Raw genomic sequence first — 19,249 nt, forward strand, 5'->3', positions numbered from 1 at the left:
TCATACATTATAAATCATATGCTTTTATTCTCCAACTTAGCTTTTTTAGTGCATATTAGTACACATATTTTTGTACATATTACTATGCTATTTTTATTTTGTCAGCTTTGCCACTGTCACTGTTTGTGCCTTACTAAGGCTTGACAGCAAACTGTAAATAAAAAGGTTCTAGGAGAAAGCAGGGAGGAAGCTGTTGTCCTAGGAGGAAGCTGTCGTTTATTGCTGTGTTAGATTTTGTGGTGGTAAAATTAAGATAGAGCTGACTGTCTGGCCAAGCAGACTCTTGGGCGTGCTGCTGTGGTGGTGGTGTTTGTTTCGTTATTATATTAATATTAACATTTTTTGAATTTGTCGATAATTTGCTGATCTGGTCTTCAAGTGTCCAGTTAGGCTACAGGCTCTACATTTTACAGGCTCTACATCTACAGTTGTGGCGAGGGGCACCAGGCATTACGGATGGAATTAATATTTCTTTTTATTTATTTATTAAATACTCTTAGTGATTGACCTCCCAGCTTTGAGTCATTACTATTTCTTCACTCCTCTGTTTTGCTGATACTTCTTATTGGCCATTTTAAATTTCCTGTTTTTAAAAAATAAACTCTGGTTTGTGAGGAGTTCCCTATTTAATCACCAAAGAACAAAAGCCACATTGAGTCTTCTTGGTGAGCACATTTTCAGAACCTTGTTCCAGTTTTGCAACTTCTTTAGTTTTGCTCCTGGAAAGTTCAGGACTGGTCATTTTGCACACCTTTTTTGTTTTTTTGGCTGAGAAACATGAGTGCTGAGGTTCATTCGGGGAAACTGGCAGAATCGTGTTACTCCCTGTAACACATGATTGCATAAAATTCCTTCTTTGGAAACGTTCTGGAACCGTTCCTTATGGTGCTAGACGGATAGTGTTCTACTGAGAGTTCCTTCACAGTTGTAGATCAGCAAGTTAAAACACTGAGCTGATCAGTCAAGACTGATGGCCTTGTATTTTTTTATGTTAATGCGTTGTAGCGCTGAGGGAAACATGGAATAAAATGTAAAGTAAAATGACAATTTATTCCTTCAAAGTTCCCATTCCAGAGATGAGGCCTAAGTATAATAAATAACAATACAAAAATATTACAAAACCAGTGTCATGTAGCCTTCAAGTATTTAAAACAAACAATACTGAAACCTACTCAACCAGTTATAGCACAGCAGGTAAAACATGTTGATTAGAAAAAGAGGATCACTGATTTCTAGTATCATTAGCGTATAACCGTAAGTCACCATTTAGTGATCATTATATGTTAGTAACAGCTTGTATAAAGACTCTGCGATCTTTTGATCTGCCGACTCGCACTATAAGTAGGTGGAACCAACATGAGCTGGTATTCACTGCGGTCAGATGACTGGAGCTCGGTTCTTCCAGGTATAAGTAGGTCTGATCAGCCTGCACACCCATCATGCTGATAGCTCAGCATTATGGACAGGGATGCAGTGGAGAATAAATGTTTACCGACCTTTTTAAAAATATGATAATTACTACTTTAGTTATTTTTGTTTTATGATTTTTTTTTCTTCTGCTGCATCACTAGTTGAGCTATTGCAGCGGTAGCTTAAACAAGCTAACATTTGCCTTTGAGAATGCAATTCACAATCAATAATGGTAACATTTCAGATTCACATTTCGACAAATCTCACCCTAATTCCTGTGTACAGATCTGGGTGTCTGTCTTTGAGATGTGTCAATAAGTTTGAGGTGTTTCCTGGATGCTCAGTGACTTAATTTTGCATACTGGTTTTTGTCCCGACTCAAATGCAAAGTGTTTCCATACACGATTTTATTTTCCCCTTACAAGTCATGAGTCAAAAGGGACCTGTTGGTTCACTTGCCTTTAGCGATCCCATTCCACATTATGACATTCTTGCTTCATGTTATGGTGACCTATATGAAGGCTTATTAAGCTGCCCTTGTCGGCTCTTGAGAAATCACAGTCTTGTGTATCTATGACTGCTGCTGTAGTTTCGGTACCTTCTGTATTATAGAAAACAAGTGAAGTCATCTGACCTGTCACTGGTTGACTTTAAGAACTGACTGTTCACTTGTTGCCTAATAAATCCCACCCCTTGACAGGTAACGAGATCGTTCTTATTCACTTCACCTGTCTGTGGTTTTAATGTGTGTTCAGCAATGTGCATAGTAATCTCTGAGTAGGAGTCATAGAAAAATGCTCATAGGAAGCACTTACTAGACACTGGTGTCTTACTCTGTGGGTGTCCTGGTCTGTAATGCATGATCCTCTTAACTTCACCTCTCCACTACATATTTCTTTATGGCTTCACAGTGTTTACTTCTCTGTAGTAAACTGTGTGTGCACTTTGAACTCGTGCAGTCTAGCACGCCTGACCTGCTTGTGCAAGCAGTGTTCCGTCTCGTCTTGGACCAAATCTTGACAAGCTGCCACAGCAGGTCTGTCTGTCTGTCAGTCAGTCAGTCTGTGTGCATGTGCACCGCATGGGTGGGGGTGTATGTAGTCCATAAGGATCTGACTGCTTAAATGAGGCGTACACTGCAGTGTACTGCAGCTGATGCTGCTGCGGATCTCGTTCTATTCCTTTAGGCTGGAGGTAATTTGGCAGCAGTGCTGCTGAGCAGAGCTCAAGCTGTAAATACAGAGTCAGGCTGATTCTCTGAGGCTTTGCTGCTCCCACAGAAGTCGTCATTTGAGTTCTTTTACAGCATGGCTGATGACTTTACAATGAGGAGTTGGTCTTTTTCAATATCTTAATGTGTTAACTAAATGAGACTGTGTCTGAAATTGTCCTACTGCTCACAATGACCAACCACAGTGTTTCCTACTATGGAGTCCTGGATACACAGATTGTTCCAAGCAGCATGGAAAGTGGTCTGTAGCGTTACTTCAGAAACTTTTAGAATGATCTTCCACTGAACATAAGGTTGTCTGTTTTTAAGAAATGTCTTAAAGACCTGTTTTATGTGTACCTTATTGTTTTATTGTTCCAAAAAAAAAAAAAAAGCTTGCACACTTTTACACAGGAGTTTACTGGTATTATTTGAAGAGACGTGGTCATGCAAGCCAAGATAGAAACCTCTGGTAAGACTGACGCAGACATCTACCTGCATAAGACCCAGTACAATTACCTGAAAACTGCTCATTTCAAGGATGAGCTTTAGCACTGACATCAGCACATTTGTATTAGGCCTGAGGAAAAAACTGTGGAAAAACTCCTCTCGAGTAGGGCAGTGTTTTTAGGTATAGGGGTTACAATTTAATGTATTGTGGTATGTTGTGATACTGTTAGCAGGATTATATATTGACACCAATATGCATGCAAATTATTAAGTCAACACTGGGAATTGATACAGTATTGCAAAACGTGATGTTGCAATAATGTTGTAGTGGTCAAAACCACATATCAGTGTGACATGTGAACACCACCATGCCTCTCAGACACAGTTTGATGTCTGCTGTGGCCAAACACTGCTGCGATACAAAGAAGAATGTGCGATACAAAGAAGAATGATAAATCTTTAGTTTTTATAGGCATACTTTGTGTTCATGGGTGACAGTGAAGGGCAGATCCAAAATGTTGTAGTGGTGGTGTGTTTACTGACTGTAAATTAATTAATTAAAATCCTGTGTGTGTGTATGTGTATATATATATTATATACACACATATATATATATATATATGTGTGTGTGTGTGTGTGTGTATATATGTATATGTATGTATGTATACATACATATACATACTGTATATTACTGTTCAATTCATACTGTTGCACAGAGAAAACATGGTAGGTGCTATTCGGGTAATACGGTAATTCACATGCAATCTTAAGCTTAAAGTTGTTGGATTTGCATGATATTGTACTGTAGTGGTTTGAGTATTGTGATGGTAACTGTAGTCTACGTAATGAGTCTTTACATGAGTTTTAGCTGGTGTGTTTTTGGTACTTGATGGACATTTTTACATGAGGAAAGCAGGCTAGGGCTAGTAGTGACTGTGCAAAGTTGCTGTGTATTTTGTATGCGTAAAGATGAGATGTATACACTTCATAGATACTGCATGTATACACTGTCTGACAAGTGTTTTCCCCCCCAAGTACACATCTTTTCATGGTGGTCAGTTCTCAGGCTCTCTTTTGCTGTCTACCACTGTGAATACAGTGTGAATCATTGGAATCTATGCAAACAGAACTGATGGATAGATGACCTCAGTGTGGTTGTTTAAACATCTGCAGGGCCTGTGGCTTTACCTGCTAGCTCTTGATCCTGGCACTGTTGCTGCTTTGTTAGTGTTACCGGTACCGTGCTGTTCCAGCTCTCACTCGCTCTCTCGCTCTCACTCTGGGCTTGAATAATTGAATAGTAGTTGGCCAACTAAACAATTGGCTAAACACCAACTTGACTGTGTACTCCTTTCGCTTCATATGTGGGCATGTGTATTTGTGAGTGTGTAACTTCATGATTAGCGTTGAACAACATCAACAAGAATATTCAGGAACTCAAATGGCACGTGAAGCTGAGCACTAAACTATGTGGAGTATACATGTCCTAACAGTAGCTGGAAAAACACACTGCATACTGTCTTTCTTTACCGTAGTCTGTAATTCCATTATTAGCAGGCCCTAACTGGACTGTCAAGGGTTTCTTTCATTGCTTAGGTTTACTTGCAGAAGTCATATAGTCAGATATTTTACTTCAGTACTATACTTTGGAGTGTGTGCTCCATCCAATACTTGGATGGGTGGTGATCATTCAACATACTGACCTCACTAAGGCTCTTGTTGCAGAATGCAGTCAACTCCCCACGGCAGTGCTCCAAAATGTAGCTGAAAACCTCCCCTTGACAGAAGAGACAGTTGCTCTAGTAAAAGCTGGCTAAACTCAGAGTGAACTCATTCAACAGGATGATTTGACCAGGTATCCTAATACATTTGTCCATATGGTGTGTATGACTATCAATATGAATTTGCCATCTTTTAGATTCAGTATAGAAAGTGGGAAAAGGGCTTCATGGTTGTGCTTAAACTAGTGAGAAATATAATTAATTAACTGGTTTTGTTTTGTCGTTCAGATAGTCGTGTGACAGATATCAGGTGTTAGTCGGAACAGTTCAGGCTTCTGAACTGACCCACACGCACAAAAGGTCAGTCCATCCAGTGTACTGATCCACCAAACACAACTGTCCTCTGTGTTTCTATTAGATTAATAAATTCCTTACACGTGACGTCATGGTCAGCCGACCGAACCGCTACTTTAAACTTGAAGGACAGTCAGAAGAAATTAAAATGACCGTGCTGAACAAACTGTACAGAAAATTTACAAAGTGTTGGTTTTAGTGCTTGTGTCAAAAGGTAAAACACGATTAAACAGAGAAAGAAAGAGTTTACATGCCAAGAAGAAGAATACTTCCAAAAGGGGCTTGTGACCTAAAGCTCATTAAACTTACTGATTTGTGAAGAAAAGTGCTGCATCTTTTTTTTATTATTATTATTATTTTTTTTACTGTCTGTGAAATCGTTTTCTCACTCCTACTTGGAGATGAAGAGATCAGGGGTTTTGAAGCAGATACTAATTACTGATCGTTTTTTAGTATGATCAGTTGATCAAGACCTGGTAATGCTTCACCGCGTAGGGCTTTTGTAATGTTCTCTGACCTGCCTCTCAGGATGAAAGCTACTTTGCCTTTTGGAATCAACCACTTCTAAAAGGTTGTTGAAACTTGGTATATACCTCAGGAACTGTACATTTCTGATTGTTGATTATCCCAATATAAATGACTGTCATTATACAGTCTGGTTGCAACTTCTGAGCCTGCATCTGTACAGTCTGAGTATTTGGATCAGTGCAGGGTAAATCTAGATGAGTGAGCTTTGAGGAGAAAGAGGGAACATCACTGGCAGGCATGAGTGATGAGATGAAACCGCCATGGAAAAACATCTGGCTAAGAGAAAAGCCTTGCCACAAGTGAGGAACGTGAGCTGGCCATAAGAAGCTTTCACTAGATTGTCATTAAGGTCTCCGAACATTTGGATGAGGCAGTCAGTCATCCTTAGGTATTTATTTTCTTATCCCCAACTTGTGATTGCACTAAAGCCATGATTTTGTAATCATCCTGAACTTGGGCAACAAGGTAGTAGCATGTCTGAGGTGCTCACTATTTTCTTCTTTTGTAGCTCATGTGGTCACAGTGCTGTCGTTTTGCTCACGTAAACTGAAGACCCACTTTGGGCTGGTGACTGTACAGATGATTATACATTTTTAGTCCTTGTATTTACAGTTAGTCTAATGCACTGTTTGAAGAGCGTTTTCATAGCGTTTTCATACTAATTACACAAATCTGTACTCCGGGCTGTATCCGAGTGCATTGTGGGGTAGGGACTCCTCACTGGTTTGCTTTTACATAGTGTTGTAAAATTGTTTAAGCAACCATTAACAGCCAGTCATAAATTGTTATTACTATTAAATAGACATTTAATGGAACTTTTGGCACTTTTTCTCTCCATGTGAAAATAATGTCTGGTCGAGCTTAGCAAGATTGTGATTGTGTTCCTACTTGCTTACTGCGTATTACTTAACCAGTACATGCTGTTCTTTTTAAGGAGTATCAGGATGTATAGCCATCTATCAAATATTTAAGTCAGAGTTTGTATCTGTACTCTGTTTTGGCAGATGCTTCAAAATCTGGTCTTGGTGTCGGAAAGGAAAATGTGGTATCGGTGCATCCCTATTTTTACACAAAAATTCCATTTAAACCTTGGATTGATTGTACAGTTTTGAACATCATATTTCTGTGTGCCTTTTTGCTATATAGTAGGGCCTAGGTTTATCCATTTCTCTTGTAGGAGAAGGTTTTTAGCCATGCATGTGATAAGCTGAAGCAGTCATGTGGAAAAAAAAAGCAACCAAACACGCAACCTTGCACTGGGAGCGGATACCTTCCACAACTGCAGTGGACCGCACCGAGTTCACTAAGCGAAGCCCTGTCCACAGATTTTAAGAGGACCAGAGATCAGTGCTTTGAACTGCTCCTGGGCTCGAGAACCACTTGGTCACAAAGAGTGTGAAAACGTCCTAATCTACCCTTTTGAAGTATCTGTTTTTTACTCCTAATATATCCACAAGTAGCAGGTGGGGCTGTCCTTGAACGCCCCCTTCCTCAATGACCTCATGTCAAAGTCTAAAACCAATGGCTTTCACATGCAGCCCCCACGTGTGCCTGATCCTGAGCTGATTAGCCACAGCACCTATCCTCAGGCCTTGTAGCTAATGTCACAATTCCAGATCTCAGACTGGTGTTCTCCTGCGGCGCAAAACGCTTTGGTTAGCTTGTCAGGCTTGGGCTGAGCTTTAAAGCTCACCTAATAGAATATGTGGTCTGAACGATGGGGGAATCAGGACCTCAATAATTACTTGATTATAGTACATTTCTTTTAGTACTACTTGTTTCTCTTACAGTACAAGAATAGAACCTGATGGATACATCTAGTTAGTTTTTCCCCCCTTAAATTGCTTTTTTTTTTTTTTTTTTTTTTATTGTCTTTTTTGCTCCAACAAAGTACACTATGTGACCAAGCATTACAGACATTTGCTCATCCAGTGTCTCTTCCAGAATCTACAGTGTTAAAAAAACCTTGTTCACTCTTTGCTGTAACAGACTATACTATTCTTTTCCACTAGATTTTGCTATGAGGATTTGATTGCATTTAGCCACAGAAGCTGTAGTGGGATAATGTACTGACGATAGATAATTAACTCTGGGTGACAAATACCTCGTCACAGAAGTATTGGACGGAGCTCAATTATTCCAGAAAACATGCTTCCACTACTTTGCAACCCAATGCTAGGGGCTTTATAGTACTCTTGCTGACGCTTTGTATTGGACATGGAATCCTCAGGCTTGCATGCAGCTTCTCCAGAGCTATTCAGAATCCACTGGCAGTGCTTTCTATGGAGATTAGACCATTGAAAACCAGTGCCGAGAGTGTCCACAAACTTTTGGACATGGTGTATTTTTATTTCTAAAAGACTATGCCTTCTGGATCTGGTAACTTGGTTAATGGTCAGAATATTTGGCAGATTGCGTATCTCTGTCCGAGAGATGAGTCATATTTAAACTGAGCAAAGGAAGAAGCTAATATTTGAAGCATGCGTAAGGTGAGGAGGCTGGGGTTTGTTTGCGTTGTGGCTCCGCAGCGGAAATGTTCTTGGAGAGCTTGTGTGCAATGGAGCAGTTTTAGGAGCGCTTTGCGTCTGACACATGCAGGCTGTCCAGATGTTCTGGAATCTTCTGCCTCCACAGAGAGGATGTAAGTAGTCAATTTCCTAACCTTGTGGTGAAAACACTGAATCTCACTGGAAACCTAAACCATTATGCAGATGTAATGAAGCCCAGAACATTTCTACCACTTGACTGCAGTACCATTGTTGGCATAAATGGTGCTGTGGAGCTTTTTGAATGGCTACAGAAGTCATATTGTTTGTCCTTGTTTAACACGGAAGTGCGGTGATGGGGTCATGGTAGCTGCGTCTTGTTTAAACAAATGATAACTCTGAGTGTAAAGGCTGTCGCCGCCAAACCCGCAGTGCAGAATGAAGCACCAATATGATGGCCCCAATGAACATTGGATATGCAAGCTCCTGTCCAAGTTAATACGGACTTTGAACTCAAGATCAAGATGGTTTCTGGTTGTCTTAAAACAGTCTGTGACTAGTGGCATTCAGGGCTAGGCGATATGGAAAAAATACTATATGGCAATATTTAAACACTTTTTTTTTTCACAATACACAATATTTATCACAATACATATAAATCACAGACTAAAAACATCAGTAGCAGCAGATTCTCAAACTACTATTCAGATACTCTGTACTGATTCTGTACTAAATAGAATCATTTTTATGCAACATCTACTGCACTTTGTCTAATTTAACCAGTCTAAACATACAGTTTGTAATGAAACCTGCAGCTGATCATTGTTTATTAAGCACTAACAGTATCCTCAATATGCTTAGAAAAGCTTATTGATATCACAATAACAAAATGTGCTCAAGTGGCATGTAGTTCTAGGCATTTCCTCACTTTGTTGATCAGTTTCTTGTAGAAAAAATTCTTCTGGAATTCTTGCATTTTATTTCCTCTTATATTTCTTATTGAATTTCTAGTCATATATTACACATCTCTAGAGAATCTATTGTTTTAGTTTTGATTGAATGTAATAATGAAAAAAATCCTGTGGACCGTGCTGCGGCATGCTGAGGAATTGAATAGTGCTTGGAGTCTATGAGCGCCAGCATGTGTGCCTTCATTAACAATAATAATTAACAATCATTTTTGGATGTGGCGCATCTAATGTGCAGACTACTCATTGCAATGCAATGGATCAATTTTTTTTTTTTTTTGCTCAGATCGGATTGTTATTAGATCGTAATGGTTCACATTCATAAATGTCTGTGACCTGTATCTGTGTACATTGTGAATGAATCGGCCCCTACTGGTGTATGTTTACAGCTAAACAGCTTATGGCTGTTGAACAGTCCGTTTAGCTAGCTGGGTAGCTTGCTGGTTACACCGCGAGTGGAGGAGGGTGAAGTGAAGAGCTGTGCAACCCAAAAAGTTTTTGTGCATTATTGAGATTTCAGAAAGTTTTTGACAAATTTTATTAGTAATTTAAAATCTTAATTAGTGAAACAGTCATTTGACCTTGAGTAATTTCATAGAAATGGGAGCTCTGTCTTGTGTGACTGGGGGGAAAAAACTACCTGACAGCATTGCAAAGATGGCTGCTGAGTGAACGGACTTTCCTATAGGGGCTTTGGCCTCCATCACCCACAGTGTTATTTGTGAAATACGATCCAACTGTTCACAATTATGTCACGTTCCCACAGTTCGGATATGCGTCTCATCAAGGACCACATATGAAAATATATGTTTTGTACCCTATTTTGTACCTCCAGTATTTGAGTTTACTGTGAACTGTAATTTGTGAACTGTGTTTTGCACAGATGTTTCATGTATAAGAATTCCAGGGTGCTCTGATGGGTTAAGTATTAAATATACAGAATACATTACATGCTAACAACTGTGGCGGTTAATATTTGGTCCCCCTGTTATTTAGGTATCTATCTGCGTATCAGTAACCTGTTATTTTGTTTCTCTCTCGCTCTCTGTAGAAGGAGGCTGTGATACACCCTCCCCTGCTCTTTCGGAAGCTGAGTAACCCTGACCTGTCCCCCGCTGCAGGAAAGACCAAATTGCAGCGCCAGCTCAGCCAGGATGACGGTAGAGCCCGCCGCAGCAGCATGGCCAGTGGCCTCACTGGTAAGGCCTGTGCACACACAGACAGACACTCCTACCCTCCCTGCATCACTAAAACAATAACTCAAACTGTAGATTATCTTACATTGAGACCATTACCTTGAATCTGCTCCAACTTTATAAAACCTTTTGATCAATTGATCAGAGCTGTAGTGTGCAAGACCTTTCATTGCCTCCAGTGTTTATGATGTACGTATGATTTAAGAGTACTCAATTGCGGCACAGCAAACTGCATCACTTTAATCTTACAGTTTCAAAGATCAATACAGTAATAAAAATCAAATCTCAAGGTCAAAAATGAACCCAGTGGTGGAACTGATGCTGTGAAGCCTGCATGATGCTTCCAAATGCCCTTGATTCCTTGTCATTATGGACTAGATTTTAGATAAAAAAATCTGTCTGCCTGCCAGGACACTGGGACTGGGTGGGCCCAGTACAGTGATCCAGATCCACATAAAAATGGTTCACTGACCACAGTGTCAAGCTTTTACTCATTGCAGTAATAATGCCTATTGAAAACCTGGTATTTTCAACAGCGCGTCCACTACAAAGAGCAGAAAAGCTACACAGAATGTGAACAATTTAAATAGAGCTAAACTTTAAGCATGGTTTATTGATCCTCTCACATGTAAGACTCTTCACACATGTTTTGTTTCTCCAGTTGAAAGATGTAAGAATGTGAGGTGCGCTGAGTTAATAGGTAATTTGTCTGTTGAGGACTGTAGGTTTGATGCCTTTCTAGGTGCAAATTTCAAGCCACATGTAACTAGGTGCCGTCTTGTTCTGGGTTTAATTTAACCCAGTTATAAGAAGAGTGCAGGAGTGAAGGGTGTTGGCATTTGGAGAAAATATACCTCTGCCATATATGTGCCAGTGCATTCTTATTTAAAGCAGGTATTTGGCAGAATCATGAAACTTCCAGATATTTTCACAATACATATCTTTATATTACTTGGGTATGTTGTTGTTAAATGTTTCATTTGTGTTGCTGCACTAAATCCTCATTCCAGCTAAACAACACTTTTTTTGCTTCCTTTTTAGCAAAACGCATTCTATAAGTGCTGTCAGTATCCACTAAATGCCTAGAATGCATATAGAGTCCCTTATTTATTAAGATTACGATCACACTTTATAGCCATTATACAGCAGCACAAAATAATTTAGCCATCGCATTTTACCCATCCATGTCCGTGCGTGCACACACTTCATCTTGCTGAACCTCAGTCTCAGAGAAGTGAACTGAGAGTCCTGTCTCTCTCCTACAGCACAAAACTGTAATACCCTTTGGTGTATTATCTGATCTCACACTGATTTTTGTGTGCACCTGTCTTAGGGAAGCAGCTCTTGCCGCTGTCCAGCAGCATGCACAGTGGAGTGAGTCAGCTGGCCTGGCAGCAGCAAGCGGGAGAACCGAATAACCTTGTGCGCATGAGGAGCCATTCTTTAGGCCAGTCAGCACCCTCTCTCACTGCAGGGCTGGTGAGTGTTTTTACACACAGGTGTATTTTCTAATGGCTGGTATACACGCAGACTGTCATCTCTCTGCTCTAATTTTGTCACACGTACAAGCGCATGGAAGACAAAAGACAGTCATTTCAGAAAGGTTTTTATTTACTCCCTAACCATGAAATCACATTCTGCACTACTTCTTTATATTCAGCTTGAGGCTTTGAGGCATTTTTGACACTTACATTTTCTCAGTACTTCTGAATAGCGTTTTCTCTGTATGTCATTTAAATGTGGTCTTAAATGTTATAGTTATAGGGCATATTTTTTGCAGCTTTGACACAACCTGTTTTTAAACGCCTTTACACATTTACGGCTGATGGCGCTGATTTGAATGCTGAAAGTGTTAAAACCTGTGCCGCAAAAAACAAGCCTGATTATACTGCCTGCAGTGGGCCTGTCTGTAGGCAATAGGAACCAGTCTGTGTAGATCCAAAGTGGTGGTGCCAAACATTCTGCAGCAATTAGTGTTTCCTCTGCTGCAGCACACCTGATTCAGCTCATGAAGGGCTTGGTAATCAGGTAATGCTGGAGAACACTAAACCCTGCACTGCTGTGGTCCTCTAAGAATGCAGTTTTACACCATGCGTGTGTGTATGTCAGTATGGCTTCTGTGACCTACTAAAATTGAGCTGTACTAGGCAGTGGATTATCATGCAGCGTTTGCATGGCTGTGTCATACAAATTGGCTCCACATCCCCACCTGCTGTCTGTTTCTGGTGCTGCAGAACAAAGTTTGGCCTACTCATCAGTGTTTGAAAGGGGACCCTTGTGGTGACATCTTTCTTCGTAAAATGTTGAAAAATACAGAATATCAATACGTTGTTGATGCTGAACGTTTTAAAGGTTGCCAGTGCTCCTTTTTGTACAGCATCGGTATTATCCATATCATATGTTGGAGAAATGAAAAGGCTTCTTCATTAATCGTTGCTATATAAACAGTACGTAGTTTGTATTCTGCGTGTGTGGGATCTGTAGCTGGCTGTTGTTTCGAGTAATTGCATTTATTGTGCACAGTTATTGTGCATTTATTGTGCACAGCTCTGCATGAGACTGACAATTGCTGGATATCCTCCCTTTCCAATTGTGTTTTAGATGATATCGAATATAAATATTGTTGATCGTATTGCATAGGACTTTCAGTATTGGGGCACACAGTATATGCTCTAAAATAATTAATATTCTAGTGAACGGTTTTAGCTTGCAGTTCCTTGCAACTATCATTTTCATTGATAAATATAGCTGAATATTTGAATAGTTAAAATATACTGAGAGAACTGTACATAATTAGGATTATTAGAAAGGCAAGCCTGCAAAAACTGATAGTGATAGTGCACTGTTTTGCTGTGCAGAGAAAATAAAACCATCAGAGCAAAACCTTTCTTGTGTCCAAAATTTCAGGAGTATTAAGTACAATATGTGCATTTGGAAACAGTTAAAATAGAATCTTTTGGATGCAGTGAGCAAATGTGTGTTATGAGGGGGAAATGGGTGCAGATTTAAATGAAGAGAAAACCACTCGAAGTGTTAAGCATGGAGGATGTTTGGCTTGTGTTGTAGCCAGTGGCACGTGGAACATTATAATGAACCAGGGAAGAATAGATTCAATGATCCACAAACTCCACAATGGTTTTTCTCAAGCTAAATGTTTTGCCATGGCACTCGCAGTGCCCAATCTAAACATGGATAGATTTACATGCATGCATTTGCAAGCAGTTCATGTAAGATGGTTTGAGAATCTCACAGAATTAAAAATCTGGGAGTGGAAGAATGAGTGGAAATTGTTTTGTTTTTTTAGTTTTTTTTTATTTGGAAATTGGTGGAAGGGGATGTTTTTCACTGTATTTTAAGCAAGACTATATGAGTAATCTACGAATGCTGTTAGTATTTATGTTAGCATACTGAAATAAAAAGAAAAAAAAACACTTTTTATAGCATGTACTACAAGCATTGTGCTTGAATTCTAGCTCTCTTGCTGTTTTTAAACCAGAAAGTAATCATTTTTGGGAGAGCTGGGTCCAGCCCGGTTTGTCACACGTGAAATTTCTTTATTATTGAATGTGTATTTTAACTGAACTTGCAGGATTCCACACCTAAGCAAGACAGGAAAATGAACTGCACTTTAAGCTATGGACCAGCAGATGGCAGTGTTTCTTGCTTTATGACTCGCACCGAGTGGCTGCACTGCATTGTGCAATTCCTCACAAAGCTGAGTATCAAGCTGAGTGATCAAGTGTTTTGCCTAAAACCATGTGATTAGCTGTCAGTATGTGCATATTACAATGAACTCGCTACTTCAGACCAAGCATCAATATGCCATCACCTATTAAAATGCAATTGGTCGCTGTAAGAGAAGCAGGCTTGAACAGTGCTGATTGCAGTGCCTGTAGACTGATGTTGATGTGACATTTCTGCCATTTTCTCTGCTAGGTGTCTCACTCATGGGTTCTTTATGTACTAATCATAGTGTGTGTTGAAATAGTCCAGGGTTGATGTGATTTTAAATATCACTGTTGGAATTGAAATCTAAGCTATGTTGGAAACGATTAGAATGTTTTTATGGACTACAGTCCATACATCTCTCTTTTTTTTTTTTTTTTTTTTTTTTTTTTTTTTTTTTTTTTTCCTCTAATGATAAAATAGAAATGCACAATGAGGTTGCTGGATTCCAAAGGCTGATGTTTTGTTTTGAGAGCTGTTTGAATAAAGCAGATAATGTGTCCTTTGGCAGCCTGCATCCACTGTTACGTCAGCTGACAGGAGGTTGCAAATGCTGTGCTAAATGGAAAATATGACTGTCTGAGTTATTTCTGCAGCACATAATCATAGTTTACTGTGCCTCTTACAGACAAGTTTATTCCGTTTTTCCTTTGGTTACAACATGCCTGCTTGTTTTGTGTCCAGCTGTCCTAAGAAGCGTACAGCACATTCCTTCATCTACAGTAGGTTATATCTTAGTACCTTGTTATCTGTAATAATAGGCTATTTCTAATGTCCAATATATTCACTACTCAAAGCTGATGTTAGCTACATGTCCATTACTCTTGTTGAAAACTAGATGTTCTCTAGCTGATATTAACTAGATGTTCTCTTATTTATCATCAGATGTTTATTACTTCCTTATTATTTTATTGATTTTCCATTTTTCTTACAGTTTGGTGCTGCCAATTAACCCACTGTATGTAACTCCCCTAGCACTAGCAGTGCTCCTCACTAGCAGGGTGTCGAGGGTGTCAGCTGGCCAACATCACTTTGAGAGATGAGGGGAGAGAGCGCCATCTACCCACCCAATGAGAGCATGGCCAGTTGTTCACTCTCAGATTCGACCTTGCAACTCCCGGGCCACCACATTTTTTTCTGAGAACATTTTCTGTTTATTTACTAATATAAAATATATATAAATATAAAAAATAAACGTTATATAATGAATTTGCCAGCCACCAGCATTTGTACAGGTTTTATGTTTTATTTAGCCAAATATGTCATTCAACAAATAAACAGTAGTTGTACATGTTAGCTAGATTAACTACTGTAGCTTAGTCAGCACTACTAGTTTAACTATATTAAAAACTGCTACTATTCAGCATGATGGAAAATCCCAGTCTGCTGTTTCATACTTGTCAGTGTCAGCTGGAGTGACCTGTGGTTCACTCGCTGTGTGGTGGACGGTCTAATCCCCTGACCCAGGCTGTGAGGGCAGCCGGAGCCCCTGCAGCTGAGCTTTAATGTCTGAAGAGTCAGAGAAAGAGTTGCTGGGGTGCACACACGAGGACTACACAGGGCAGGCAGATGGTGTTTACTGTCCAGCCCAAGTCATGGAGCCTGTCTGTGTGCGCACACTCACTACGTGAGGGTGTGTGGTCGTGTTTCTGTGCGACTAATGTCCTCCTTAAACCTGGTAACTTGGAGAGCATTTTGTGGCTATAAGGGCAGTTGTAAACTGAAGTACTGAAATAGAAGTATATGTATTATTATTATTATTATTATTATTATTTTTTTTAATGAAATATTTACTCAAGCAGGAGTAGTCCAGCAAAACCATCTTGAGTGGGAGGGTAATGGGTATCTGGTCCTAGATCTCCTTGATTGCTGTGTTCCCAGGATCTTAAACCGAAGTGGTCACATTTGACCAGTTGCAAATTGCCTTTGTCTTTTGGTCCTGGCGTATTCCAGGTGACCCTTCTTGTGCTTCCTGCTTAAGAGAAGGGTTCAGCTATGGAGCTGGGTTGTTAAGTGCTCTTCTTAAGGTTGACTGTTAAATTTGTCTCATCCTTCATCTGATTATCCTGTTAGTCTGGTAGCGTGGGGGGTTTCTCCAGTGGCCTGGTGTGTTTGCTGTGCCATATATTTTGTACTTCCATATAGTGTAGGGCTGCACAAGATATCGTTTCAGCATAGTCATTGCAATGGGCACATACACAGTAGTCACCTCGCAGGATGTGCAGTGTTGCATAAGGCAAATTAAATCCAGCAGATCAGGCTTTTTTTGCTGTTTGATGAAAAAAGGAAAACTCAAACCTAATACCATTTATTTGACTATAGTCTTACATGTACAGAGTTTATTATTAATACCAAATATATCATTATTTTGTCACTTTTGGTAAAAAAAAAAAAAGTGCTATATATCTCAGACAAGAATGTGTTGCCATGTCAGTTCTTAATACAGCCCTAATACAGTGTCTTCACCATGGTTGCAACACATCTCTCTGTGTGGTGTTCATATAAACACATTACAGTTGAAGCAAGTCAGTGGAGGGTATTGAGCTCCTAATGATGTGGACCGAGGAAGACCTGACAGTGTCTTAGACAGTCTGCTATATTTTGGTTATGGGAGAAACTGGATAGATGACATTTTTCAGTGTCCAATTCTATTAAAATCATTGCTACTCGCCTGTGGTAGTTGCTAAGCTGCTGGGAAGAAACCAGCACAGTTTTACTGGTAGGTCTTGTGTTTCACGTCCTTTTGCTGCTGTGTACAAAGATGGTCATCATTGATTATTAGCTTGGGCAGTGGAGTTTAGATCAGAGAATCTACATGTACTACATCCCTGATACTGTATTCTCACATTCATTTCAGCTGGCAGAGGGACATGCCACTCGTTAGGCCTGTAGGGATCATGCTGTATTAAAAGGATATTCTCTGGGGAATCATTAGCCTAAGGTTCATCCCAGTTAATGCAGGATGTTCATGCAGAGAGAGAGAGAGAGAGCGAGAGAGAGAGAAGAGAAACCCAAATATTATTATTTGATTGATCCGTTAAAATTCATTTGAAATGGGAGGGTGTTGAGTTGAGCGAGAATGTCTGTGCCATTTGCATATTTTGAAATTTGCATATGATTTGCATTTGGGCTAGGGAAAAAAGAAAAGGCTGCTTTGGCACAGGGATAGAAAAGTTATTCTTTTTTTCCCTGTGTTTCCTCTTACTCTTGCCATGTAAAATTCTCTGGCCAGTTATAAGTGTCTCTTAAAAGTTTAAAAACTGACATAACCACAACAGCAAAACCAGATATGTCTTTGCGTTATAGTTTTGTTTTTGCTGGTTGAATATATATGCCTATATACAGTAAAGCACCTTTAAGTAGTGATCGCTTGCTTGCTACTTTTTCAGATCTTTGGAGTGTCTATTCAGGCATTAGTGAGCAGTGGCACACACCAATGTATTGATTCAGCGAACACATCTACCATGCAGAGACAGTTCGTTCTTTGTTACTTTAGTCTTTTGGAGGAGCAGTGCAGCTGGCTCTGTGTGGAGGCTGAGCCAATTAAACTGTGCCACTTCAACCTCAGACAAGCCTCGAATGCAAATTCAGTCTTTTAAAATGCACTTACTTAAATGGTTAATGCTGAACACTTGTTTTGTTGTTGGATGAAGCAGGAGAGCCATTGCAGAATGACTAAGTGCGTTATATTCAGGCAAGATTTGTAATGTAGATTGAAAAGTGCTTCCCAGCTCTTTATTGTCAGCAGGTTTTTTTAAAGTGCATAAAATGGAATTTATTTTTATTTTATTATTATTATTTTTTAAATCAAGACTTTGATGCTTGTGGTGTACTGCTCGCTTTTCAGTCCGTAAAGTTGACTACGTAAAATGACCTTGATATCTGGAAAAGTGTTTTTATATAAGCAACTTTTACTAGTTATTGTCTTTGTTGGGGGGATATTTTGTGGCCCTGTTTTGAAGAAATGTGGTTGTAGTCGTTCATCAATCGCCACGTAAGCTAGTTCAGCTCTAACAGAACCAGTTAACATTTCCTTCTTCTTGTTTGTTTGTTTGTTTGTCAAGATCAGGCCAATCAGAGTTTTTGAGGCTGATCTTGATCAAGGGTGTGGCTGGATGCCTTGTTTAACCATTTTTAGGCAAACTTGGTAAAGCCTCATGGTGCAGGGCTTCTGTAATGGTATTTGCCTTGCCTCTCAAGATGAATTGTAATTTTTAGAATCGACCACATTTAAATCCTTAAACTCTGAGCACCATCTGCCAGACTGGCCACATTCTGCACTCATAGCAGATTGAAACATCAGCTTTAAGGGACTTCTGCAGCTGTGAGTGAGGTCTAGATCATCTAGCGGTTGATTGAGGAATTCCTTCGTCTTCTACCAACTCATCTTGTGACTTTGCACAAAGCTTTGAGAGAATGCTGCAGCAACTCACAAAATATTGGTCATGTGATTTGACCAGCTTTCAGGATCGACAAAATTATGGGCATATCACATATTTGGACCGGTACCTGTACATAGCAGATCAATCCTTCCCTCTCTATTTATTTGTTTTATTGGTTCTTCAATTTGAGTTCGGCAGCAAATTCCTATTCTGTGTTGCCATGTTGTTCTTGTTCTTCTGTGTTACTACAGCTTAAAAGCACAGAACCAAAAGCAGCCTGTTAAATTAGTGTTTTTGGAAACACTACATTGAAACATACAACAAAATGAAAACACTATTTTCAGCATACAAATGTTAGGTGCACTTCAGTAAGGCAGAGGATGAATCCGGTCACCTTTTGTGTAACTGGTTTTCTAACGGACAGACCGCTGACCAATATTGAGTCGGCATTGGTTCGTCTTTTTCCGTATTTCCAAGATTTTTCCATATTTGACAGTGCATTTCCTGTGATTGCAAATACTTAAATAACTCTCGTAAACATAATGACAGTAAAGGTTAAAGATGGAGAGTGGGAAGAAAAGGGCCAGCAACCTTTTTAAGTCAGTGCATCAGAGCACAGTTCTAAACAATTCCAGGACTCTGCCTACATGCATAGTAAACTATGCATGAGCAGGTTATGAATAATTTCTTGAAGAACCTCTGAATTTCTAGCGACAGATTCCAAGTGCTGTCAGAGGGGGCACTAGCTTTCTGTTCGGTTCACACTGCTTTCTGACTTGCTGTGACCTCTTTTTGCCAAGAAAATCTGAAAGTTCAAG

At 39.7% G+C, this 19,249-nt stretch overlaps 1 protein-coding gene across 5 annotated transcripts in view; it reads left to right on the forward strand.

Annotated features, from left to right (window-relative positions):
• mast2 (microtubule associated serine/threonine kinase 2) overlaps positions 1 to 19,249 on the forward strand; it is a 151,007-nt gene that overhangs the window by 14,886 nt on the left and 116,872 nt on the right. For 4 of the 5 annotated variants that reach the window (XM_072684307.1, XM_072684308.1, XM_072684309.1 and 1 more), the window contains exons 2-3: positions 10,179 to 10,326; positions 11,657 to 11,802. In XM_072684307.1, the coding sequence (XP_072540408.1) occupies positions 10,179 to 10,326; positions 11,657 to 11,802 (294 nt within the window). Of the gene's footprint in view, positions 1 to 8,234; positions 8,315 to 10,178; positions 10,327 to 11,656; positions 11,803 to 19,249 lie in introns of those variants that run through there. The other variant, XM_072684311.1, reaches the window with a different exon arrangement.

The sequence above is a fragment of the Salminus brasiliensis genome, chromosome 7 (genome assembly GCF_030463535.1).
Source record: "Salminus brasiliensis chromosome 7, fSalBra1.hap2, whole genome shotgun sequence".
NCBI classification, from domain to species: Eukaryota; Metazoa; Chordata; class Actinopteri; order Characiformes; family Bryconidae; genus Salminus; species Salminus brasiliensis.